We start from the raw sequence: 27,948 nt of genomic DNA on the forward strand, positions 1-27,948 counted from the left end.
TTATGAAAAATAAGGAGAGCTTATAAATTGTGATTTAGGAAATACATTCGTACAAACAGTTTAGGTCCTATTTTGTGATCGATATCAGACAACAGAGGAATGTTATAAGCAGGGAAAATAGTAATGGTTGGGGATGGGATTGCCTGTGCTGGGGCTGGGATGGTGAGTCAGTCCATCCAGGATGGATCTGGTTTAGTCCCTAATTTAGGGATGGGCATATGACATTCATCTGGGTTTGGCGTAATCTCCCGAGGCATAAAGAGAATAGCTGCTGTTCATAATTTTCTTTTGGTATACAATGCTTGGCTGAAAAGATGTGTCTTAAATCTAGATTTCAATGGGTCTATTAGTTGTCGTTTTTAACATGATGATTGTTTCCAAAATAAATCTTTTTGGATCAAAGCACTTCCCAATCGCGTCCTTCCACCATGACCAAAGCATCTTGAACGCCATCTTCAAAGTAATTTATTTTAGTTGTATAGGTAGTCCATATGTTAACAAACATTAGAGTTTGATGTTTAAGGGTTATATATGGGGTTTAGCATACATTTGTGTAACTAAAACACAACTATGGGCTATTTTTAACATGGCCTGTCACCTGTTTTTATGCTTCACGTTTTGTATGCATGCACATAATGTAGGCCTATTTGCCTCTTGTATTGCTCATATCACAATTTATACGCTAAATATGCTTTTATATATTAACATTTTTATTAAAAACTATTTGGCAAAACGGAACAGACGCACCTTTATAATCCACAGCTAGAGGTCGCTGCCTGCAAAGCTACAATCTGCGATGGACAGTAGACGATTCCTGCCATCGATGTTACATAATGCTACTAAAGTCATTCTAAAGTGTTCTCATTCAGTGATACACCTCGTAATTGTCAGAGACATATTAAAAACGTATTTTTTCTGTTGTATGTGTTGCCTGTAAAATAAACATTTATGTATGGCCTACATGTACATAGAATGCTATTAAATATTTTTACCTGCGACATGAAGAGGTGTGGAAAAGTGACATTGTCTGTGAACTGTAATAATACCTTTAGCATATGTGCATTATTCTGCATCATCTGAAAAACCAGTTTAAAGTCTAATCGTATTATGAGATAACAAGCATCAACGTTTGACATTTTAATCTTTGGCATTACTTAGTTACTTAGTCAACACATAATATCAAGCTTATATGTTACAGAATGTACTCAACGTCATGTAGGATGATTTGATGTAGAAAACAAAAATATAAGCTGTTTGTGTTCACAGGCAGTGTCACAATTTGTTAATTTGCATGTCACTTAGTAAAACGGGTCTTGTGTTTGTGTTTGATAAAGTAGCACTTTAACAAATAAAAGCGTATTTACCTGTGTCTCATAGCACCTGCTAGTCCGTGCAATCCTCGTATCTCGTTCAGCGCGTGAAGGGAGGGACAGGCGCGCGCGCGAGATGCGATCTCAGAGACACTCGCTGCGCTTTACTCCCATTCATCTGCACATCAGCGTGAGGATGGAGCTCGACTCCACGTGTACAGCGCAGATCTGCTTAACACTCCGTTTGTGATCGCGAGCAGAGGGATCATCCATTTGCCCGGGATACATTTTCATGTTTGTTAAGGTGAGTAAAAAGATTCCTCTCATTGCAGCGCCTTGCACGAGCGCAGGTGCACCACAAAGGTGCACCCTTACTTTTATTTTGACAAAAATCACTTTATGGAATAAAAAGTGGAAAAGTGGCTTATATTTGTTGCGTGTTTAAGGCATGTTGTGCATGAATTGATTTGTTATTATTTCGGTTCGGTAATTCTGCTTGGAGAAAGCACAATATTGCTTTAAACAGGTTGGCAAAATATGAGTTCTCAGAGAAAATAACTTCGTAAGTTGTATTTCTTAAACGTTATGTATTGTTATACTGTAAACTGCACTTTTACAGGTAAAGCAATTAATAGGCTGGCTATTAATATCTACGCAGTTGCGAACTGTTGTTTATATCGTTTTAAAGTACCGTACGCTATACCTTTCTATAAAACAGTTATTTTTTGTACATAACAAAAAAATGTATGTACATAATATGCGACCAACGGTCGTCAATCAAGATTCATAAAGATGCAATTCCGTCAGTGTCCAGATGGGGGCGAACCGTCAAAGCAAGTGAAGCGCACGAGACCTTTAGCCTATTTGTTTGCTTTACCTGCACATGTCTGTTTAAGGATGCATTTCCAGTGCAAGAGTCCGTATTAATATAAGTTGTTTCTCTTTGGCAGAAGTGGTGGTTACATTTTCATTCGTACATCAAGACACTTTAATCTTTAGATTTTCCTTTAATTCACTTAAAATATACGTTGAGTCCCTAATCTATTTTCTGAACTATATAGGCCTTTTCAGGAAACTGTGCCAATAGTCTTACATTCCATCTTTACTTACCGTTTCACACGTGCCTTGTGTGTCACAACCATTTAACGCTTCTCCATTTGGAGAATGAATTGCGTCCCATCTGATTAGCCAACTTCCTTAAGAATAATGAGCTATCATTTTCAATAGCTGTCGGCGGCCGTGTCCCATCCTCTTGTAATCGAGCATGCTGATGAGCTGATCACATTCAAGTGAATAATTGGTTTGTTGTAAATGACTGGAAATAAGGCTAAATGAGACGGCAGGATGTAACACTGCTGGGATTCAGACCGACTGCATCATTCATTTTCTGAGAGTCATCATTGGTGTTTGTCTAATTATGCTCGATGGTTTTACAGAGGGGGAATTTCCTGCTGATGTGGAGAGAGAAAGTTATCACGTCGAGATGGTGCATTATGCTTCGATGAGTTCAGAAGACAATCGTGGCAGACAATCACATGTTTCAGGTCGAATGTGTGGCTTAGAAATGCGTGATACTCAAAGGTTCAAATCCCAAATGGTGCGTCTCTGTGAACAGCTCTCAGAAAGACACGTAAACCGAATATTTTGGATTATAACCTGCAGATTGAAGGATGTACTGTTACTCCAACAAATACAGTAAAATATCTATGTGTTATATTAGCCAGCAACCTGTCATTTCGAAATCACATCTCAAATGTCACAAAAAACTGCAGAAAAACTCTGTGTTTGGCTGATGCAGAGAGGTTTACTCATGCATTTGTGACTTCAAGACTTGACTACTGTATTGCACTTTACTTAGTGGCTGTCTTGCATCATCAATAAACAAAGTACAGTTAGTTCAGAATGCAGCTGCCAGAGTTCTAACCAGGTCCAGAAAATACGATCACATAACCCCAATGTTATGAACCCTTCACTGGCTACACGTTAAATATTTACTTTAAAGTTATTTTAATGACTTATAAAGCTTTAAATGGTTTAGCCCCTACCTACATAACAGAGCTTCTATCACACTACAACCCATCACGCTCTCTAAGATCTCAAAACTCAGGACCCAGAATAACAAAATCCACCAAAGGGGGTCGAGCTTTCTCATACGTAGCACCTAAACTCTGGAATAGCCTTACCGACACTAGTCGAGGATCAGACACACTCGCCCATTTTAAATCTACATTAAAGACACATCTTTTCAGCAAAGCATTTACTTAATGCAAAATATGCAAAATATACGACCGGGAGACTGCATTTATTAGATATTATATACTAGAATAATTGAATTTATTATATAATACACTATGTAGTGTGTTTTACCTTTTTTGTGTTTTAAGGTTTCTATTTTCCCCTGTAAAACAATGCACATTGTGAAAAGCGCTATATAAATACAATTTAATTGAATCAACTCGAAAAAAAAGGAGACCTTTGTACATCTTTCTCCAGAGATTAAAAAATCTTACGTGTGATATTTCTCAGGCTATTCTCATCAAAACCTTTGAAAACTATAATGTAACTATTTAACTATACTTAAATAGTTACATTATGTGTGGATCATTACTGTTTCCTTATGGTAACACGGTTGTTTTATTTGTTTATTAATTATATACAAATCGGGTAGAAACATCTAAAACATTTTTTTTGTTATAATTCATTTTATAAGCAAAGTGTGATGTGAGCTATGGCAGAGCCACCCCTGAGCAACATTTTCTCTGGAGGAGTGTTAAATCGTAGAAAATCAAGTAGTTGCTTTCATCTTGCATTTTTTGCATATTCTTTTTATAACTTTTTAACAAAATTATATAAATTCCAATAGAAAATAATCAAAGGCATCGGGCTTGTGGCCTCTGCACAGCAGAGATGAATAAGTACCCAGTGTCTGCTGGGGACAAACAGAGTGGCGCTTACCTCACACATAGACGCACATTCACCAACACTGCTCAGACGGAATGCATTGCATTTGACATATTAAACACGATACAAATCTGGCTGTGGGGAAATAATTCCAACATATTCTTATGGATCTGAAGTGGAGTTTGGTTTCCTGTGTGTATGCTTATGAGCTTTACATGGATACAGCTTAGTCCCTTCAGTAATGGGGTACTAATGTTGGTAACTGAACAACAGCCGGACCCATTGACTTGCATTGGTTTTGTATCAATACAAAAGAAGTGAATGCTACCACCGTTGTTCAGTTACCAACATTCTTAAAAACATCTTCTTTTGTGTTCGACAGAAGAAGAAAGAAAGTCACACAGGATTGAAATGAGGTGAGTAAATGATTACAGAATTTTCTTTTTGTGAACTATCACTTCAATAAAGGTGTTGCTCATGAACTAACTACACATGTATTTCTTATGATCATATATTGATCCAATGGAGCAAATGTGGGTCATCACCATAACAACTGTAGATTTTGTGCTAAAGAATACCTCATGTGAAATTGAATGCAGTATGTTGTTGCTGGGTTAAAGTTTATGAATGGTTAAAATAGCCAGTTTGTTGGTTTTATGTGTTTTTAGTTATTGTGGATTCAGGTTCAGATCAATTTACCCAAAATAACTATTCCTGTCAATCTCTTTCCTTGTTTTAAAAAGTTTTGTGGAACTTCTGTGTAAAATCTAATATGGGTTATGCAGCAGAAAGTTGGTGATGATGGGATTTCGATTTGTTTGGGGGTGTATTGTCTTTTTAAAGCCACAATATGGAAGTATTTTGTTATTAAATATCCCAAAATCACTTGCCCAGTGTGATATACACTATCCCAAATGTACCCAAGAATTTGCAAATCCAGAGAAATTCCTAATAAAAATAATGGCCCATCCCTTGTCTCCCTAGTATTTGTCGCATATCAGTGACTTAATATCCGGTGCTCTGCAATATCCTCAGTTTCCGGTTGGAGAAACTACAGCAACACGCAAATGCGGAAGTGATTATACAGCATCTGAAACGCAGCATCTGTTGTTCTGTTATTATGGATCACGATTACTCTTTGGCGAGTAAAGAAAACCCCCAAAAAGCGTAAACGTAGTTTACTTTTTAAACGACAACTGTATGACATGTTTGACTCTTTTAAACATGTAAAACTGTGTAGCATTATGCTACCAAATCAATTGACAAAGTCCAGTATCATTCACGGGCTAACGTAGCATTACATTCCACGTTTCCTTGCAAGCTAAATCATTACGATGACATCAAATAAAATTCATTAATTACCTCGTCCGTGGACAAAACGTCATGTCCCATAATTCCACCCTCCTACATAACATCATTTAGATCTGCCTTTTGTTGTTGTTTCGAAAGAGCACCATCTAGCAGTCCAAATCTTCATACTGTGGCTTTAAGGCTCGAAGCAAGCCCTAAATCAGAAATTCAAGACAGTTTTGAATTGCAAAGAATGTCTCAACATTTAATCTCTGTATGTTAGATCTTGAATTTAAAGGCTGTCAGATACATTCTACTGTAGCTTTACAGGAAGAAACTAGGGTGGGAGATGGGTTATCTCCATGCAAACAGCCCCCTGTAGAAACACTCTGTTGGACATGGGTGTGCAAGGGAAGGGTTCATCAGGCAAGCGTGTTTACACTATACTGCAGTGCTGTGCACTAAACTACGCACCTAAATTAATAACACGATGGAAACAGTTTGTTGTTACCTGTCAGAGCAAGCAACACATTTATTGGATTCGCCGTTATTAATATCATAACGTCCTGCATAAATATTGCCAAGTGAGCCTTGATACATGTTTCCTTTTCTTTGTTTATCAACTCCAGTCTTGATATTTGCAGTATAACAAGCCTGCAGACTGTGTTGCTGCCAGGTAATTGCTTGTAAAAGACTTGTCAGGGGAGATAGCAGCAAAAGCTAGCAGTTAACTGATTTGAAGTGCACGCACGCCATCTGTTTACCTTGGCAGTTTCACATGCGATAGCTAAAGCATTTATTTTAAACCCCAGTCTGGAAATTTGTGTCTGCTAAATGATTTAATGGAATAATGAACATGCTGTCAGTATTTACTCAGCCTCATCATAAACCTGTATTCTGTTATTTTGTCAGTGGAACACAAAAGGACCAGCGTGTAATTGTTTGGTGGATCTGTTGACGGAAATGCCATATAACATACATAACTATGTCTTCAGAAGTGTATAAAGACCTTACATAATGAATCGTTATGCTTTTATTGCCTTAGTGAGTTATTTCTATCTACATACACCGTGGGTCCACTTACATGGAATTCGCCATGTTGTTTCTACGGTAGCCCAGAACAGACAAACTACTCTACAGAGCACGTTTTCGCTCCAAACTTCAGCCTGTGTCGCCATTATAAAATAATCAGGTTTTGTTTTCCACATGAAAAGAAATAACAAAATGAGGATTTACATAAACAATAAGACAGCTTTGTATTTTGGGGTGTTATAGTTCCTATAGGATTCCCTTTCACTAAGATGACTAATATTCTTAGGAGCTTAAAGGTTTTTGCCGTGGAATTGATTTAATCCTGACTGCTAACAATATCCTATGCCTTTACAGTGAGCAGGTTTGGTGCTTTTTCATGGCTAGACATTAAGCATTTTCATGTGGTGGTATTTTGGACACGTACATTTGTCATTCACTTGTCCGAATACAAAAATGACTTTAAAAGAAATTTGATTTGAAGTGTCAATATACTTGTTTCGGCTTCTGATTATTCAATTTAGCTTCTTCGCGTTTTACCTATAGTGTCAGCTGAATTTGGTTAAACTCTCCATGATTTCTATAGAACAAAGGCAAGCATTAACCTTATTATTTCAGGACTATGCGTTAACTTTTTGGCACAACACTGGTGCTACACAGGCCAAACAGTTGTAGCTCAGGTATAAAATGTCTGTTGTCATCATTTAAAAACAGTATAACATAGAAGTGCAGTTCATCACATGGATAGGCAGGTAACTGACAAATTAAATAAATGATTCATGCAGATGAATTAAATGGGACCACATCATTCTTAGTTTACATAAATTTAAATTGTTTCTAAGTTTATGTATGTTTTACTATACAATAGTGAAATATTTGTCCACATAAATTACTGCAGTATACTATATTATTTACTATAGACTGTGTAAATTAATAAATTGTAGTTTTTACTACTACATGAGTGTTCATGTTAACTTTTATTTTGATGGGTCGTCGGGGAGACGCTTGAGTTTTAGTGTGTTTGACGATAGCTTCCCTCAAACAATAAAAATGCTCGAAAAAAACTCTCAGGGCAACTCTGGAGATGAAGTTCATGTGTTTTATATCCTCAAACAGTGCAGAGGCAGACAAATCCTCTACCATCCCTCGTGTGTGGCATGTTAATCTGTGGACTTTATTCAAGTTACTTGTCCGGTTGGGCTAGTAAAATTCTCTCACTTGCCCATACAAAACATTCACTTGTCCCCGACAAGCATTAATGTTGAGCCCTGTTTAATTCGGCCAAAGTTAATGTATAGCTGTGAGAGCAGCGGGATTGTGTTGCAGAAATGGGGGATTCCCAGAAAAATCCTGCTGGGTTTCTTTGTACCACTTTTGTCCTCCAGGAAATCTATGATGCATGAGAGAACATTCTGTCTGTCATTGCTTTAACAAGCAGGATGCTGTACATCGACACATCTACTAGTTAGAAAGCAGAGAGTTAATCCAAGAGAAAGAACGGCAGAATGATGGACAGCCTCCTCTCTGTGATTGCAGCTGTTGTCTCGGGAAGTTTCTCTAATTCCCTCATCAGCAGTGTAGGAGACGGCGTTCACAGGTGGAGTTTGTCACAGGAGCACTGCTTATCTGTGGCCCCATCAGATACAGCGCTGCACTCCATCTGTGTGAGTCTTCTCTCACGACTGACACTACACTGCATGCAGTTTGTATTTGCTACTAGTATACAATGTTTGTTCCAGCACCAATTAGAGACACCGAGTGTCAGCTTCTCTCCTGATAATACAGTAAATGTACTGCATGGTGTATTGTTACATTTTGTTGATATCGGAAGGAAGCAGTCAAAAACTGAGTGGAAAAAACCCCTACTGTATTATTTGAGTAATTAAGCTCTGTGTTGTCAAAGCTGACAAGCTGTTTTCGGGTCAAATATTTTGTATATGTCTTTAAAGACGAACTTGAGGGGTGATTTATGGACCTGTAAAAAATATGAAACATGTGTTTACTTACAATGCATTGAAGGTTTACTTTTTTCAGTGTGTGTGTGTGTGTGTGTGCGAGCGCAATGTGTATATTATTTGTTGTCTTGTTATTTTCTCTCGTGATTATACTTTTTGCCTTAAAGTGATAGTTCACCAGAAAAATGAAAATTCTTTCATCATTTATTCGCCCTCATGTTTTTCCAAATCTGTATGACTTTTTTCTTCTGTGGAACACAAACGAATATGTTGTGTTCATGAGTAATGTGGAATGTTACTATTTGTGTATACTATTTTTAAATAGTAATGCAACTGCAACAAACTGCATGCAGCGTAGTGTCAGTCGTGAGAGAAGACTCACACAGATGGAGTGCAGCGCTGTATCTGATGGGGGCACAGATAAGCAGTGCTCCTGTGACAAACTCCACCTGTGAACGCCGTCTCCTCCACTGCTGATGAGGGAATTAGAGAAACTTCCCGAGACAACAGCTGTTGTCACGTGATGAGATGTGACGTACGTACGTAATGACGTACGGAGAAAGAAGAATGTTGAGTAAAGAAAGTTACGGATTCACTACTCTCGTGTGTCCTGTATTATTCTTAAATCATTTTGATAACACCACAGAATATATTTTAACTAATCTGTAACTTTGCATCCATACAATAGAAGTCAGTATTGTTCGGTTATCACACTGTCATCTGCAGAAAGACACGAGGGTTAGTATATTATACAATCATTTTTATTTTGCTATATCGCTTTAATGACATCATCAGAAAATGAAGGTTCGATATTGAATGTCTTGCTTCATTTTGGTTATTTTTATTTAAAATGAAAAGTAAGAAAATGATTGGCTCACATCCGACAAAGTTATTCCACTTTGACAATAGACAATGAAAACCAACCTGTTTAGCTCTGATGAGTTGTGCGCAAGTAGACAGGAACGTTTATAAAGGAAGCAAACTGAGTCAATTTTGATTTCGTCTGCTCTTTAAAAATGCCATAGGGAACCAATAAAGCCAATAACTGCCACCATTAGACTTTAATGGAGTCGGAATGGATGGCTCGGTGCTTTCCAGTGCAAAGTCAGAAATGAAGTAATCAGCAGGTCCTCAGGGGCCTGATGGAGGGGACATTAAGGTCACAGTCTTCTGAGGAGGTCACGTCTTGTTGCCTCCGTGTTGTATATTTACAGAAGAAATATCTTTTATTTCTGGAAGATTTTTTTGGCTTTCTTGCATGATTTATGCACCCCAGGCAAAAGCACAGACATGCGACTTTCTGTTTTTGCTTCAGATTGTATTGATTTACAATGTTTACAGTGTGCCTTCCGAACCTGCGTCAGGGGTTTCATCAGTTTAAGTGTTATGAATGGGCGTAATTTGCTCAGATTTCGCATTTATGTGTCTGTCGAATCGCTTTTCTCTCATAAAAATTGCATGTCTGTATGAAGAACCTTAGCGAGCATCATTAGCACACACAGAAATAGAAGTGAAACTGGCAGTTAACACTCAGAAAAAACAGCGAGCAGAAGATTAGTGACGTATGTGTTCAGTCGCTGTTGAGAAGTTTGTACTTCTCAAAGAGAGAGAGAGAGAGAAACACTCACCGCTGTGTTATCGCAGCTGACCTACAGTATAATGTATGAGGCTGTCACTTGTCAGAGCCGAACTGTGGGCATGATGGATGACATTTCATTGGCTGAGAATTATCCTTTGAATGAGTTGTTCTCATTCACAATGTAGCTCTCATAGGTCATACCTGTCATCTCTAAATCTGCTGTTGGGGGTGTTATAGGTCTGCGAAAGTCACAACCACAATTTTGTCTTATTTAATCAAGATAGATTAGCTCTAACAGTAACAGAAGCAACCTGATTGTAAATGTAACAGGCGATTTGTTTTCCTTCATTTGTGTTGCTTAGACAAGGATTTATGTTGCTGTATGGATTACGTGTCCAATGTATCATTTTTTTGGAGGATCTATTGACAGAAATGCAATATAATATACTTAACTAGGTCTTACGAGGTGTTTAAAGACCTTACATAACAAAGAGTTATGATTATATTACCCTTTACTGAGCTATTTCGATCTACATAGTCATACACCATGGAATTCATGAAATTCAATTACATGGAATTCACCATGTTGTTTCTACAGTATCCCTACACGGACAAACCGCCCCACAGAGCACATTTTGTAAATACGTTATCTTTTTCGGCAAAGAATTGAAAACATGACGACATCTTACTCCTGTGTCAGCCACCGTAGTGCTTTGAAAGGAGGGGTGGAGAGAGCCGTTGGTTGCAATTTGCAACCTCACCGCTAGATGCAGCAAAATTTCATACACTGGAACTTTAAACGTACGCACATAACTCGTCGCACACGAATGATGCCTTAAATTTTGAGGCTTTGAGAATGCAAGTGGACTGTTAAGAGATTTCATTTATGATTTGCACGGCAGATGCTAAAAAGTAGCAAAAAAAAAGAATCAGGGGGACGTGACCCATGTCTAGAAACCATAATATCAGTGAGATGTGGGTCAAGCCTGGCAACATTTTTAAAGAGAAATGTTAAAAATGTGTAACCACATTTGCTTTTTTCTTTTCAGCACAAGTATCTAAAACATGAGTGACATCTACGAGTCTGCAGCCAATTCTCTGGGCTTGTTCAACAGTCCCTGCCTGACCAAAGTGGAGCTACGCGTAGCCTGCAAAGGGATTTCTGACAGGGATGCCCTCTCCAAGCCTGATCCCTGCGTGGTCATCAAAATGCAGTCCCATGGCCAGTGGCTGGAGGTGAGTTTGTGTGCGATTCCAAGCAGGAGCATGAAATACCAAGATATGGAATTAAATGTAATGACTGTGTGTAAATAAGGTTTCTAAAATATTATCGTGGACCTTTTTCACACGGTTTATTGCAGGTTTTGAAATGTCTATTTTCTTTATTCATTTTCACACCGATTTTGGTTAAGTCAGTAGGGGAAGTTGACACCAAAGAGTTTTACTGTGTGGGCGAAAACATAGTGCATCTATTTACTTCTGCTGCTTTTAATAATTCGGTGTTAAAACCAAACCTATGCCAGGCGTATGCAAATCCATCGTTTTGCCTCAAAATGTGCCACTTCAGCACAGTTTAACAACACGAAGTGAAGACAATGCACTGTTTTCTTTCCTGTTGCGTTTCCATTTGTTTCTGATTTCTGACAACTTACTGTACCTAAACTGAAGTGTTCACAGAAGGTAGCAAGCTGTTAGATCAGATGTTGTGGGAGAGTTTGAGTTTCTGAGGATTTAGTAAAGGGAACTATGGTGAGGGCGCTGGGGACAGCCATCACTTTAATCTCATGGGTGCATATACTGTATATAAATTGGGATGTGAACGTGTAAGCGTGTGTGCGAGTGTCAGAAGCAGGCGGCATATGTTTACCGAGAAGTGAGCTCCCTGTCAGGTTATGAAGGGTTTGCCAGCTCACCAGCAGGAAGCTGTTTTCACTAGTCTTTCTTTCTACTGTCCTCATTACCTATTCACATGTTCACTCATGGCAAGTGTTCTCTTTCAAATGTGTCTGTGTGTGCGTGTTTCTAGGAAAACCACACTGTAAAAGCTTTTTTTCAGATTTGCTTCAGAGGGTCCCTTTATTCCTCTTGGAAATCCCACTATGTATATTTGAAGAGAGTCTACTGCTTAGTAATTTAGATTTAGACAAATGTACAGATCTATTAATGTGGAAAGACAGAAAAGATTATGCCAGAATAATGACTATAGCTACTTGAGCTCAAACTGGCAAATAAAAATGATTCATTTTTTTAATGGTATTATGTAATTGACCAATTTTTTGTATATTATGTTATGCTATTAACAAATTATTCAAGAGACATTCATATTAGAGGTTTTAAATTGAATTACTACTGTATTTGTGTAAGTCGTAAATAATAATAAATAGCTGTGAGCTAACTCCCAATTACATTTAAAGGGTACTATTAAGATACAAAAAAACTGTGATATTTGTTTCCCCATATCCTCTGTCTTTACATGCCTGAAGCAGGTTGCATTTCTGAAGCAATAAACAAGAACGTCTCGGTTACGTATGTAACCTCCGTTCCCTGATGGAGGGAACGAGACGTTGTGTCGACAGAATGGGGTTTGACTTGAGAACCTACCTTCTCTGACTGACTTGAACTGGCCAATGAAAATTGGCGAATGAAATTTGCATGCCGGACTCCGCCCCCGGATATCCGGGTATAAAAGGGAGCCGGCGTGCCGCATTCATTCACCTTTTGTGCTGAGGAGCCTGAGGATCTTGCCCCGACTGCTGCAGCGGGCGGCCAGCGTTGTGGCATGAAGGGCACAACGTCTCGATCCCTCCATCAGGGAACGGAGGTTACATACGTAACCGAGACGTTCCCTTTCTGTCGGTCTCTCGACGTTGTGTCGACAGAATGGGGTTCCTCGGAAAACGCCACAGCGCTGTGCCGCGTCACAATTCCTCGCGAAGCGACGTTGACTGGCCTAGGCGTGTCAAACGTGGGCGCTAGCATGAATTGCAACCTTCCAGTGGAAGGGAAGGGGTCCAGAGCTTTCCTAAAAGATGGGAGCCCCTTCCACCGGCCGTCACGGACGGCGGCCTAGTTCTCTTAACAGCGAGAAGCCGCCCAGCACCGTAAGGCCACTGGGAAGCGTCATTCCCCCCTGAGGGAACGCGCTACGGAGACCACTTCCTACCGCAGGGAGGAGTTTAGTGGAGATCCACACACGGTCCCACCGGATAGGGGAGAGCACGTGGGAACATGCAGACACGAGAGGGTGTCGCGAGCAGGCGAAGTACACCTGGGAGAGGTCATGGGCCATCGATTGAGAGCCATTCATGAGAAGACAACAGACGGAACCGCCCTGTGGGGGGGTTACTACGTGTGGAGCACTAGGCCTCGTTTGAGTCACTGCTAGAGCTCAGAAACAGGCCAAGGGAGGCATGGCTGCTCCGCCGAGCCCGCCGCCGAGGAGTGCTTAGTGATGGATGGGACGCCTACTCTTCGCCCACGTGGGGGGAAGAGGGGAGGCTGGATAGCACCACGTCTCACCTATGGAGGGGTGCTATGGCAGGCGTACGCCCACCGGCTGCCGGACTTACCTGGCGGTGTCTCGTAAGACTCTGGCAGATACCGGTTCCACGCGGAGGCTGTAGAACCTCGGGAAGGTGCTGGGCGTAGCCCAACCCGCAGCTCTACATATGTCTGCCAGAGGGGCGCCCTGCGCCAGTGCCCACGAGGAGGCCACACCCCTGGTGGAGTGTGCCCTCACTGCAAGCGGGCACGGGAGATCCTGCGATCGGTAAGCCATAGTGATGGCGTCCACGATCCAGTGCGCCAACCTCTGTTTGGAGACAGCACTCCTCTTGTGCTAACCTCCAAAACAGACAAAGAGCTTGTCAGAGCTCCTGAAGCTCTGCGTGCGGCCCAAGTAGAGGCGCAGCGCGCGTACTGGACACAACACGGAAGGGGTTGGGTCTTCCTCCCCAGAAGGGAGCGCCTGCAGGTTCACCACCTGGTCCCGGAAGGGAGTGGTGGGAACTTTGGGCACGTAGCCAGGCCGGGGTCTCAGGATAACGTGAGATTGACCAGGCCCGAACTCTAGGCAATCCGTGGACACGGAAAATGCTTGTAGGTCCCCTACCCTCTTGATGGAAGCGAGCGCCACTAGGAGAGACGTCTTCATCGAGAGATGAGAAAGAGCGGCATCTCCGAGGGGCTCGAAGGGGGGCCTCTGGAGGCCTGCCAGGACCACATTGAGGTCCCAAGAGGGAACGGAGCGCGGACGGGCCGGATTCAGCCTTCTCGCGCCCCTCAGGAACCTAATGACTAGGTCGTGCTGTCCCAGAGACTTCCCACTAACTGGTTCGTGATGAGCGGCAATTGCGGCTACATACACTTTCAGCGTGGAAGGGGAGAGATTGTTCTCGAGTCTCGACTGCAGGAAGGACAGCACGCTCCCGATCGAGCATATCCGTGGGTCTTCTCCACGAGAAGAACACCAGGACGAGAAGAGGCGCCACTTAAAAGCGTATAACCGCCTCGTGGCCGGGGCCCTTGCCTGAACAATGGTTTCTACCACCGCTGGGGGTAGACCACTCAGGATCTCCTCGTCCCGTCCAGGGGCCAGACATGGAGGTTCCAGAGGTCTGGTCTCGGATGCCACAACGCGCCCTTCCCCTGAGAAAGAAGGTCCTTCGTCAGGGGAATCGGCCAGGGGGGAGTTGTCGTCAGGAGCATTAGCTCCGAGAACCAAGTCCGGTTGGGCCAGTAAGGCGCAACTAGTAGCACTTGATGCTCCTCTTCCCTGACCTTGCACAAGACGTGTGCAATGAGGCTCACTGGGGGAAGGCGTACTTCCGCTTGTCCCGCGGCCAGCTGTGCACCAAGGCATCCGTGCCGAGGGGGGCCTCGGTCAGGGAGTACCAAAGCGGGCAATGGGTGGTGTCCAGGGAGGCGAACTGGTCCACCTGTGCCTGCCCGAACTGCACCCAAATGAGCTGGACTGCGCGGGGGTGGAGCCGCCACTCTCCACGGGGCGTCGACTGACGAGAGAGCGCATCGGCTGTCTGTTTCAGGTCGCCCGGGATGTGAGTGGCTAACAGAGACTTCGTCACCTGCTGGCTCCACAGGAGTAGGCGTCGGGCGAGTTGCGATAGCTGCTGTGAACGAATACCACCCTGTCGGTTGATATACGCCACAGCAGTCGTGCTGTCCGACCGGACCAGCACGTGCTTGTCCTGCACGAGGGGAAGGAACCTCCTCAGTGCAAGCAGCACCGCCAACAACTCTAGGCGATTGATATGCCAGCGCAGGCGGGGGCCCGTCCAGAGACCCGACACTGCGTGCCCGTTGCACACAGCACCCCAACCCTGCAGGGAGGCGTCTGTCGTCAACACGACACGCCTCGAAACCTGCCCAAGAGGGACCCCTGTCCGCAGAAAGGTCATTGAAGACCATGGGGTTAGGGTGCGCTGGCAGAAGGGCGTGATCGGGACACGCCTGTTGCCGGTGTGCCACGCACTCCAAGGAACTCTGCTCTGTAGCCAGTGCTGTAGCGGTCTCATGTGCATCAACCCGAGGGGGACCACCCCCACCGAGGACGCCATGTGTCCCAGGAGCCTCTGAAAAAGTTTCAGCGGGACCGCTGGCTGCTGCCTGAAGCTCCTCAGGCAGGTCAGCACCGACTGGGCACGCTCGGAAGAAAGACGTGCCGTCATGGAGACAGAGTCGAGTTCCATACCGAGGAAAAGGATGCTCTGCACAGGGGAGAGCTTGCTCTTCTCTCGGTTGACCTGCAACCCCAAATGGTCTAGGTGCCGGAGCACCAGGTCCCTGTGTGTACACAACAGATCTCGCGAGTGCGTCAAGATGAGCCAGTTGTCTAGATAGTTGAGTATGCGCACCCCCTGCTCCCTGAGGGGAGTGAGGGCGGCCTCCACGACCTTCGTAAAGACTCGAGGAGACAGGGACAGACCAAATGGGAGGACGCGGTACTGATATGCCTGTCCCTCGAAAGCGAACCGTAGGAATGGCCGGTGACGAGGGACGATGGACACATGGAAGTACGCGTCCTTCAGGTCGATCGCCATGAACCAATCCTGACGCCTGACGGACGTCAGAATGCGCTTCTGCGTTAGCATCCTGAACGGCAGCTTGTGTAGGTGCTTGTTCAGGGTACGCAGGTCCAAGATGGGGCGCAACCCGCCACTTTTCTTGGAGACAATGAAATACGGGCTGTAAAACCCGGAGTACATCTCGGCCAGAGGGACGAGCTCGATCGCCCCCTTCGCCAGAAGGGTAGCGACCTCGGCCCGAAGCACGGGAGCATCTACTCCCACTGATGTGAAGAGGATGCCCCGAAACTTGGGTGGGCGCTTGGCGAACTGAATCGCATAGCCGAGACGGATCGTTCTCTCTAGCCACCGTGCTGGTCTGGGAAGAGCCAACCAGGCTCCCAGGGACCGGGACAGGGGGACCAAAGGTTCGATCTGATTCATTGCCCCCGTGGGGGGTGGTTCGATGGCTGGCAGTACGGCTCCATCGCCGTGGGGGGGACCCCGGGGAGGAGAGCGGCTCTGCCGAGGTGCCTGCCGGGCGACTTCGCGGCATACCGCACCGTCTGACTGAGGGTGCTGGTGGCCACTGAGAGTTATACCCAAACGTGTGTCTCGCCGGAACACAACGTGGGGTTGCCGAGCACCGTCCTGCAGAGGGTGAGAGCGGCTGTGAAAAAGACCCAGGGAGAGAGAAAGCTCTTTCTGTGAGAATGTGGGCGCCAGGCCCTGAAAAGGGCCCGGCTGGTGTTGCTGGGACGGGGCAGGCACCGTCCCAGTCCGACCCTCTAGCGATGTAGTTGTCAGGGTCGGGCCCGGTGAACTCGATCTCCCTGGGTTCACTCCGTCAGGAACGCTTCTGCTTCCGCGGAGGTTGGTGACGGGATGGTGCTCTCCTCGACGACGTCCTTCTCCGGGAGGCCGCCTGTGCAGGGGGCGCTGGAGCCGGAGTCTGAGTCGGCGAGGGGCGGGGCTGCTGGGGAGCAGACGCCGCGCGGGACCTTGACGGACGATAGGCGGCCGGGTCGCGGCGGGGCAGGATGTGTTTTATCGCCTCCGTCTGCTTCTTTACAGTCGAGAACTGCTGGGAGAAGTCCTCGACCGTATTACCAAACAGCCCACCCTGCGCGATGGGAGCGTCGAGAAAGCGAACCTTCTCAGCGTCCCGCATCTGCGCAAGGTTCAACCAGAGGTGTCTCTCCTGGACCACTAATGTGGACATCGTACGCCGTCACCTTCGTCGCCCGAAGAGCGAGGTCAGTGGCAGTGCGGAGTTCCTGCATAATCCCTGGGTCGGACTTTCCCTCGTGCAACTCCTTCAACGCCTTGGCCTGATGGACCTGCAGGATGGCCGTGGCATGAAGAGCCGAGGCAGCTTGACCCGCAGCGTTGTAAGCCTTCGACACCAGCGATGCCGAAAACTTACAAGCTTTGGAAGGGAGCCTTGGTCGATCTCTCCAGGTGGCAGCTGTCTGCGGGCACAGGTGCACGCGACTGCACGTTCCACCTGAGGGATGTCGACGTAGCCCTTAGCTGCCCCGTCATCGAGGGAAGTCAGGGCGACCGAGCTAGTCTGACATGCACGCGCCGAGAAGGGGGCGTTCCAGGTCCGACTGAGCTCCTCATGCACTTCCGGGAAGAATGGTACCGGCGCCGACCGTGGCTTAGAGTCACGGCCGGTCCCCAGATACCACGTGTCCAACCGCGAGCGTTGGGGAAGAGGCGGTGCGGTGCACTGCAGCCCAATACTCGCGGCGGCCCGGGAAAGCATGGTTGACATCTCGACGTCCGCTTCATCCTGAGGTCGACCCCCCGGAGGGGGAAGCTCTAAGGAATCGTCGGGGTCGGATGCCAAGAGGTCGCCCTCCGATGCTGCGAGCGACATCTCATCGGCGTCACGCCCCGTGTCCGAGTACGTGACGGAGGAACAAGGCGGCGTACCGCCTTTTCCGGGACGGTCAGACGAGCGAGGCGGGGCGTGAACGGCAGGGCTGATGCCACTGCTGCCGCAGAACGGGAAGCACTCGAGGTGGCGGCTGATTCTCGGAAGAACGCAGCTACCCGTGACCGCAACGTCTGAATTACCATCCGCCCGCAGTGCGGGCAAGATGTATCCACAAACGCTGCCTCAGCGTGCTGGAGTCCCAGACACACGAGGCAGACATCGTGTCCGTCCCCTTCCTCGATGAGTGCGCCGCACCCACGAGCACAGCGGGACATGCCGCGCTGAAGAAACACTAAGCCCTGAAAAGGGCTCGCTCTTTAGAGAGACGCCCAGGGGAAGTCACAGGAAAAGGGACAGTCCGCTGCACCACGTCGTAAGACCAGCAAAACGTAGATAGTATCTGCAGAGTCGTCAGCATCAGGATGCGAAGGCTCCGAAGAACAAAAGGTGAATGAATGTGGCACGCCGGCTCCGTTTTATACCCGGATATCCGGGGGCGGAGTCCGGCATGCAAATTTCATTCGCCAATTTTCATTGGCCTGTTCAAGTCAGTCAGAGAAGGTAGGTTCTCAAGTCAAACCCCATTCTGTCGACACAACGTCGAGAGACCGACAGAAAGGGAACTATGTGATTTATTGCAGTGCTGACAAAAAAGCACAAATGCATTTTTCTTTACATCTTGTAACCTGTTTCCTCTATATCCAGGCTATAACTGGGCGACATATTCATCTGGAAATGTCAGTTATACAAACTATTTTATTTTGTGTCCCCATTACTTAAATTTCTTACCCTTGAGTTTTCACTGAATCTAATTTGAGTGAGTTATCCCATTGCGATAGTCTGAGTCTTCTTGAAAGTTCATCTCTCACCTTATGACTGAACACTGGGAGCTATTATCAAATCTTTAGCTGAAGTATGACATTGTTAATTAAATTCTGCCTGTATCACGATGCCAAGAATATGCCCCATTCACCTGGAGAGGAGGAGATAACAGCAAGTGCCGTCTTAGAGGTCAGTAGGTGGGGACTTGAAAAAGATCCACTAACGGAAAACGGCTACTTCTTTTCAGATGCATTGCATTGAGTTGAATTGATTTATTAATTTCCGTAGCATTCCATTACATCACAATTCTTTATTCATTCATGAGGAACAATATTGCACTTAGTCACTATTTTACACCTTGTAAAAATTAAGAGACCATTTCAAAGTTATTTTCAGTTCTGAATGTATTATTTATAGTGTTTTATAGTGATATTTATTTAGATAAAATTATCTTTTTTGTTTCACTCTCTTAACTAACAATATTTCTCCCAAAATGTCAAAAAGAAATGAATAACAGAAAAGATGATCTGTATTTTTTCAGACCTAAAATACAGCAAAGAAAACAAGTTTATATTCACTTTTAAGCACAACAGTAATATTTGTGCACAAACATTTTTCATGCGATAACCTTGATTTTTCTGTCAGTGTCTTAAACATTACTGACAAAACTTTAATGGCTGTCAGTCTTTCACATTGCTGTTGGATGACTTTATGCTTTATCCAGTGTCACTACTGAAATGGCCACAATACATCTAGAAATGCTGAATGTTGAATGCTGAAATCTTTTAATGGTCTCTTAATTTTGCACACGAAGAGAGCCTTTGAAAAAATAGTATATAAGATGAATGATCAACTTTTCTTATATTTATATCGTTGTTTCTCCTAATATTGAGTATTTGACTACATATTTATCAAACGCGTGTCCTTTTCTTGTCCTGTTTGAAGTGTAAATGTATTACATTTTCTTTAAATTAGCACAAATTAGAAATAGATGCTATGCCAAAAGACCAGGCTAGACTGGAATAAATATCTTGGTACTTGCTGGTTTGTACTAGCTAACATAAAGGCACCTCATGCTGGTTACCAAGAACTATGCCGTTTTTTTTAGCAGGGATGCAATTTAAAAGAATGCTTCTAGTGACTCTGAAAGCAGTGGGTTTATTAGAAATAATTACATCAGTAACTACATCCGTCGATTTTGAAATCTCAGAATCAGCGGTGTCTGTCTTTAACCCTTGATCAAGATAAGTACTTGTTTATTCAGCCATGAGTTCATAAACAAGTGTAAGTAAAGGACACATCACCGGATGCGAGCAAACAAGCTTTTAAACTGCGGATGAGAGTAAAGACCTGCTGCTGACTCCACTCTCAATTAATGTGAGCCGTTCGCACCATCAAACACAACGAGATGATCTCCGATGGGTCAAAGCAAGTACTCCAGCATGCTGACTGTTGTAATAAAGTCACGATGGGCCATTATTCTCTGGGGTGAAGAGTCTCAAATGCCCTCACTGTCCGCTATGTTTCGCCCTTGAAAATACCCTGAAAGGGATTTGTGGCTGCTGTTTTGTGCCAGGCAGATAAACCCCCCATAACAAAATCTGACTGGTGTTGTCTTTAGTAGACTGAATGATCAGCTTCTATTTCGTTTATATTTTCCTCCATTTCAACGATCAGACTGCACCCAGTAATGTTTTCTTTACATTGTGTGTTGTGTATACCATGTGTCTTAACCAGGAGGGATAAAGCTGGTCGTTTTCTGACCACCCACGCTGCGACCCACTCTTTGTAAAATAAATACGCTTTCAGTAGGCTACTGATATGACTTCTCATATGAATTTATGATTTAAAACAGTGGAACCGCATGTCTGGCTGTTTTTTATTTTGTTTAGTTTACAACCACCAGAAAGCATGTTGCTCGATTAAAGTTAGATTAAATGTCAGACAGCGAGTTGGAAAGGGTAAGAAAAAGGGTTGTCGTCTCACCATTTATAGTCCATTTTAAAATAAACAGTCTGTCTTTTTTCATTTTTCATTATCAGTTCTGCTCTGTTATGTACTCACACAAAAACACATACACGCAGCTGAAAAAACATTTTTTAATTGATATGTGTGAACCCTGCATGTTATCAAGTACTTGACTGTCGCTATATTTTCAAGAAACAACAACTCAAAGATCCTTAAAATAAAAGCTTTAAGAAAACAGCTTTCATTTTTGAAGCCCTCATCATTTAAGCTTTGATAGAAGATACCTCTCCATTTCAATGGTCTCGTAGCAAGAAAAATGAAAGAGTCACACTGAAAATGTCTCTAATGGCCTGTCAGCGTGTCAGATCCCAGTGCCCTGCCTGTCATTTCTCAGCAATAATAAGACAAAAGACACAAGTGAAGGTGAGAGTCTCACCGTCACTATCACCATCCACTCGCACATCTCAATGACTGTGGCAGGTGGTGCTTTTTTTATCATCCAGAATGACAATCACAGGGAGCATTTCTCATTTGAATAAGGATAGTCCCTACCTCACTCCGTTCAGTGTGCTATCTAGCTTTCACTCAGATGGACTGAGATAATAGAATATTGATGTAAAACGAGGGACAGAACAAGAAAGATTTTGGTTACTGAGTACTGTGTCTGACGATTGAATACTGGCCATCCTCACATCACAATAGCAAAGACTAATATTTTGAAGAATGTTGGTAACTGAACCATGGCGGTACCCATTCACTTCCATTGTATGGACACAAAGCCAATGCAAGTCAATGGGTACCACTGTTGTTCTATATGGGCAGGTGGGGCAGCACCCCCGCAAAATATTAATCCATAGAAATTTGTACTGTATATAAACTGAATCTAGCAAGATTGTTAAATATGTTCTGAATTATTCAACACAATTTTTTGGCTCCTTTATTATTTTAAGTGGTAAAATGAGATGAATATACGCGGAAATTTAGCGCTTGGCTTCCGTAGATGGGTTCCTGTGGGCAGGGCAGAAACACCCTCAGACCTCCCGAGCTCCAAGGTAATAATAAATCAAGTTTCTCCCTTAAGGAAATTAACTGTTATTTTATTATTGTAAAAGTGCATTAACCCTGTTTGTGGCAGACTGATTGCCATTTATACGCAGTTTAACTACACGAACCATGTTTAAACTATGCTCTCTGTAGCACAATGCAGTAATCTTAAATTATTAACATAAATTATAAATCACAAATCCTCTTGTGAAAAGCTTGTAAATAAATAATATGTAAAGCCTGTAGTTGATATACAGAAAGTTTAAATTCTAGAAAGCGAAACCATTGCAAAAGATAAAACAATAAAAGATCATTACAATACATTACAAAAACAAAAATTGTATATTAAATGTATTTGTAAATACCTGTAAATGGCTTATTTGTTGTAATAACCCAGTCACCGATGCAGTCACACTTCAGAGAACTTTCTTTTCCAGAATTTTTAAAAACGTGTATTTTATCAAACACAATAACAAAACATTGTTATGTGTATTTTAAGATTTCATTCAACATGTGATTTTTGAGCCTGCCGCTTCAGGCAAAATTATGCAAAGTCACTAGATACTCTGACAAAAGCGTTCTGTATGTTTTCAGTCATTTGAATGTTAAACTTAGACTTCAAGCACTTCATTTTATATATTCCTCAATATGATCCAGAACCTGTCTCACCCAAATTGTATATCAATGTGCAACTCTTCTTCAGAAGACAGAAAGTCATACAAGCTTGAAATGACATAAGGATGAGTGAAAATTTTCATTTTTGGGTGAAAATTATGTTTAATGTTTATGTCTCTTTGAAATCAAACTTCTTCTTCCATGTTTTTCGCCCCAGTAAACAGCTCTTTTCTTTACGCTTTTTTTTTTGCATTGACATTTTCTAAAGTGGAGTTGTGTCTTATCATGATGCCCTTCTCCTAAACTTCTGTGACATTTAAAATAAAATTATATCAATATTCATGAAGCGTGAGCATAAACATGACCGGCTGGCAGAGTTGTGCGTCTAGACGCGGGTCACGCGGGTCACACGGGTCACTGACGATTAATATCAGTCATGCGAAGCAAACCATCTATTTGTTAAATTCCTACTCTTTTTATTTCACCGTTCCTTCTTGCATAATGTCTTATTAGGGCTTGTATTGTAATTTTATCAGGTTCAGTTCTAATAAATGTTATTTAAGAACCACTTTCTAGGGTACCCACAAAAATGTATTTTACATGAAATAAGACCACAAGGCCATGAAATAAGACCCTTGGGATTGTTAGAGCTGGTATTGTCACACTTTCTGCCTCTTCCATCTCTGTCCTTTCATCATCCACCCTGAAAAAGGCACCAAGTTGCTTATTATATCTACCTGTTCCTGCGCAGGTGAAAAGAGAAATACATAGACTTCTCAATCTTTGTATTTTCCTCATTTATATTGCACAGCTGAATGAAACATTTCTGGACACAGGTTGTTCTACTTTAAAGCAATAAACTGATTGGTGTGAAGAGAGGGGTTTAAGGACAGCTCTGTTGCTGTAGCCAGCAGCCTTTCACATTGGGCTGTGTTCATATACGCATTGAGATGAGTCCATATTGATCATCCCTAGAGAAAACTTCCATTCTCTCCCACTGATGGGCTAATGAGGAGCAGCCCATTAAACATGCAGAATGAACGTTGATGCCGGTCTGAGGCATTTCTGTCTGCGAGGGCATCACTGTGAGATAGGATGAGTGGAAGGTAAATGTGGCTTCCAGGGGTAATTAGATTGGGTTTGGGGGGGAAAGTTGCACATGTTGAGGCTCCTGGCTTGGGGCATTTTTATTTGTGAGTGTGTGTGAGAGAGAGAGAGAGAGAGAGAGAGAGAGAGAGCGTGATGTAACCTTAGGAAATATGCTTACTCTTGCCAAACTTCCATCCGGTATCATGCATACAATAGAGACCACGGCTGATTATTTAATACCTTTTTTAGATTCTCTTGCAGTAGATCAGAGGATATGTGATTTCTAACAAGGTTATATTCAGGAGGCCATATTTAAAGGGAAAGTTTACCTAAAATAAAAAAATCCTTCAAGGGATGGTTCACCCAAAAATATAAATTGTCATCATTTGATCGCCTTTAGATTGTTCCAAACCTGTATAAATGTCTTTGTTCTGTTCAACACAAGAGGGAGATATTTAGAAGACTGTCAGTAACCAAACAGATCTCGACCCCCATTTGCTGCCATAGTAGGGAAAATAAATACAATGGGAGTCAATGGGGGATGAGTTCTGTTTGGTTACTGATATCCTAACTTTGTATCCAAGAGAACAAATATATTTATAAAGGTTTGGAACAATCTGAGTGAGTAAATTATGACAGAATTTTATTTTTGGAGTGAACTTTTCCTTTAACTCATCCTGTAAACTTTGAAATCCTCTGCTCTTGACTTCTCCTATCACAACCTCTCTCTAAAGTGCTCTTTATTGATCAAAAATTGTTTTACAAACCAATTTGTTAATAGACGAGGGATGGATCATCCAAAAACTGTCATTTCAAACCTTTATGACTTACTTTCTTCTACAGAACACAAAAGAAGATATTTTGAAGTATGTCGGTAACCGAACGAATGGCGGTACCCATTCACTTCTGTTGTATGGCCTCAGAACCAATGCAAGTTCGGTTACCAACAGTGTTTCAAAATATCTTCTTTTGTGTTCTGCAAAAGAAAAATGAAATGACATGAGGGTGAGTAAAATGTTTTGTGAACTATGCCTTTAAATGCTGGTAATTTGTTGATGGTTCTCAGAGGTTAACAAGTTGCATGATGTACAACAGAGCAGATGTTTCCTGACAGCAGTGTCTGAAAATTCTGTGCGCAGCCAGATATTAGACTGAGCAGGGATGTGTATTAAGCATCATCAAAACTGCTTTATGTTCGGTGTGATAACAGATTTACCTGCATATTCACCTGGAGAATTAAACAGATGCTTTGAGGTCCATCTTTGATGTTTGTAATCCCTCCAGATGAATGTTGAAGAGGTGGCACCAGCAGAATTCTTAATACAACAGCAGCAGATGGCCTGAGGGAAGCCCCTGTAAAACAAATATTCTGGCCAATATTTATAGACCTTAATGAACCAGAATGCTGTGCTAATTTATGTATGGTGCACACTTACTTGTGGTTAAACTTGAGAGTAATAAAATATACATTTTAGATATTTTTACTAGAAAACAAACAAAGATGCTTCACTTTTTGCAGTGTATGATCCTAGAATTGATGTGAACTACCCTACGTTGATAGTGTTTAAAAAGCATCACAAGGTGAGACTTGCATCTCAACGCTTTAGATTACGCCCGCAATGTACCACATAATTTAACAGGATTTACATTGTAACTTTTTTTACAAAAATATAATACCCTTAGTTTCAAAATACTAACAGTGTAAATCTTCTTTATTCCCCAAACTTTGCATATTGATCCCTTTTACCTACAAATATGTACTGTAGTAGAGTTGCATTATTGTTACAATCAGTCACGCTGTAAATTCTGTTGAATTATGCAGTACATAAATCTATTTTGCGCTAAATCTAAAGCGTTACCAAAGATTTCCTTACGGAGCAAAATATCCTAGGGAGCTTTCACAAAGAACAGACTGGCAATATTCCTGTGATGTTATGCAGAAGGTTCTGGAGTCAGCTTGTAATGAAAAAGAGAAATGGATCTCTGAGACGCCTGAGGAAAGTAAAACAACTGAGACCAAGACCATGGCAGATGAAATAAATTCTTTCTTTGTATTTGGGAGGTAAAAGACAGACATATCTAGTGTAACAGGGATTTGGCAGCAGCGTGTCATGGATTTATTCTTTTGTTCAGAGTTTTATTCCATTCACTGGTTTCATTCACAAGAGCCTAAAGTATGAAAGTTTGCCTTTCTTTTCATGTTTTCATGTATTTTCCTACGAAAGAGCGGATGCAGTTAGCAATGACACTTTCATTGACATGTTAATGGTACCACACCAAGCCGCACACTGGAAATTAAAAGTCATGAAAAGTGCATTGCGGGATATCGGCTGACCTGCTTCAATTTGGCCTACGCAGGCATATGGGTATCGTTTAGAGATTATGTGGGAACAAAACAACAATGTCCAGTTTAAAAAAATCTGTTCTGATGTGTTTACAGGTTGACAGGACAGAGGTTATACGGAGCTCCATAAGCCCCACGTTTTCCAAGGTCTTCACCCTTGACTTCTACTTCGAGGAGGTCCAGCGATTACGTTACGAGCTCTATGACATCAGCAGCAGCCATAATGGCACAAGAGATGCGGACTGCTTGGGTGCGATGGAGTGCACGCTCGGCCAAGTGAGCATCCGCCTCCGTTCTGCAACATACGCAGAATTTCAAGCCGGTTTTATGCGCTCATTACAGCTCCTTCGTGTTTGCTTGGAAGCTGATTTTGCAACAGGATCCACATGTGAAGGTTGATTGCACACAGTCAGGGATGAGCGAAGGCACCGTGCCCAAATCGCTTGAAAGCTCTTAATTAAATCATCTCACCAACAACAGTTAACAGCATTTCCTGACATAGTACGGCCGATTGAGTTTGTGAGACAGTGAGACGTGTTGTTGGCTTAGTGCAGGGACGCTTGGCCCAGATGGACCACTCTTCGCCGCAGTTTTGAGGCTCATGATCTCATGGCAGATGGTTAAGATTTGCAATCCCTTCAGTGAGGAATTTGCTAGAAGCTTATAAATGTATAAGGGATGCTCGAGTTCATTTTGTTTAATATTCATGTGTTTATTTTGTGCATCAAAGTCACTATCTCTCTATTCTCAGAAGAGCTGGCTTGTTTGGTTTGGTTTAGTTTGTTTTGGTTGTAGGGGGAATTGGAGATGATAATTGTTTAAATGATGTTTAATTAACAAAGTTCGGGAGGAGCCGTAGCATATAATCAGCCGGCTGGTCCACAATCAGCAATCACTGCACATACACAATTAGCCATAGCGAGCTCGCTCATAAATAGAGAATCCATCTTACCTGCTCGATCTCCTAAGATTAAGCATCAACGCGATGTCTGAGACCCACGTCATCGACGACAATCTTCCAGCGCCGCCGAGCGCTCATCAATCCAGCTCAGGATCGGATATATCGAGCGATTCTCCGGCTTCATCACGAGGCCGCCCGCTCCGCCGTTCTACACCTCGGAAGGCTAAGCCGAGAGGTGGCACATCGTCTCCTGCCTCAAAGAGACGTCCACCTGCTTCCCCGGCTTCTTCCTACACCTCCGCTCACAACGCGATCCCCGCCATACAGAAATGGACCGTCCAGGGCTTACGACTAGCTCTGTCCAACGCGGACGTCCACTTCCACAGGCGGATGACCAAGGCGGAGCTTTACGGCCTCTACGCCTCTTCCCTGGCGGACACCGCCTCACCGAAGGGCGCTATGGGGGGTTCCGCCACCAAGCCGGGCACGGCTCGCGGTTCTCCGTATTCCCGACCCGGGCAATCCACCTCCGCAGCTAGTCGCGGCCGCCCGCGGGGAAGCCGGAACAGCAGGGCTTCCGCGAGCGCAGGTATCGCCACGGACCCACCGGTCCCTCTCGCCGTTGGCCAGCTTCGGCCTCCTGCAAACACCCCGCCAGCAGTAGCGGGCTGCTCTCGAAGCATTGGCTCACCAGCACCTGGAGCTCCGGTGCTTTACCACCCATTCCCATTCCCTGCCCCTGGCTCTTGGCCCACGGCGCCTGCGTCCACCACTAGCGCGAGGCTGCCTCAGCTAGCGATGCAGGCGCCGGGTCCTAGCCATTTTCCAACCCCCTCGGTAGCCGCCGCTAGCGCGAGGCTGCCTCAGCTAGCGATGCAGGCGCCGGTTCCTAGCCATTTCCCAGCCACCCTGGTAGCCGCTGCTAGCGCGAGCATGACTCCGCTAGCCGCTCAGGCGGCCGCCATTCCCCCCCTTCTCTCTCTTCCGCAGGCTCGATCGAGCTTCTCATTGGCCTCGGCGACAGCAATGCCAGTGCCAATCAACGCACCAGCCCTGGAACCGCCTCCAGTTCGGGGAACATAAGAACGCAGATCTTGACAGGTGCGGACACAGACCTTTATTTTCTCCTCTCA

At 43.8% G+C, this 27,948-nt stretch overlaps 1 protein-coding gene across 1 annotated transcript in view; it reads left to right on the forward strand.

Annotated features, from left to right (window-relative positions):
- Positions 1-1,452: 1,452 nt before the first annotated feature.
- Positions 1,453-27,948, forward strand: part of cpne4a (copine IVa) — a 54,947-nt gene continuing 28,451 nt past the window's right edge. Inside the window, exons 1-3 of the mRNA XM_079470054.1 lie at positions 1,453-1,614; positions 11,114-11,300; positions 26,011-26,190. Coding sequence (XP_079326180.1) covers positions 11,130-11,300; positions 26,011-26,190 — 351 coding nt within the window. The 5' untranslated portion in view covers positions 1,453-1,614; positions 11,114-11,129. The remainder of the gene's footprint in view (positions 1,615-11,113; positions 11,301-26,010; positions 26,191-27,948) is intronic.

This window comes from Barbatula barbatula (assembly GCF_947034865.1).
Source record: "Barbatula barbatula genome assembly, chromosome: 12".
Lineage (NCBI taxonomy): Eukaryota > Metazoa > Chordata > Actinopteri > Cypriniformes > Nemacheilidae > Barbatula > Barbatula barbatula.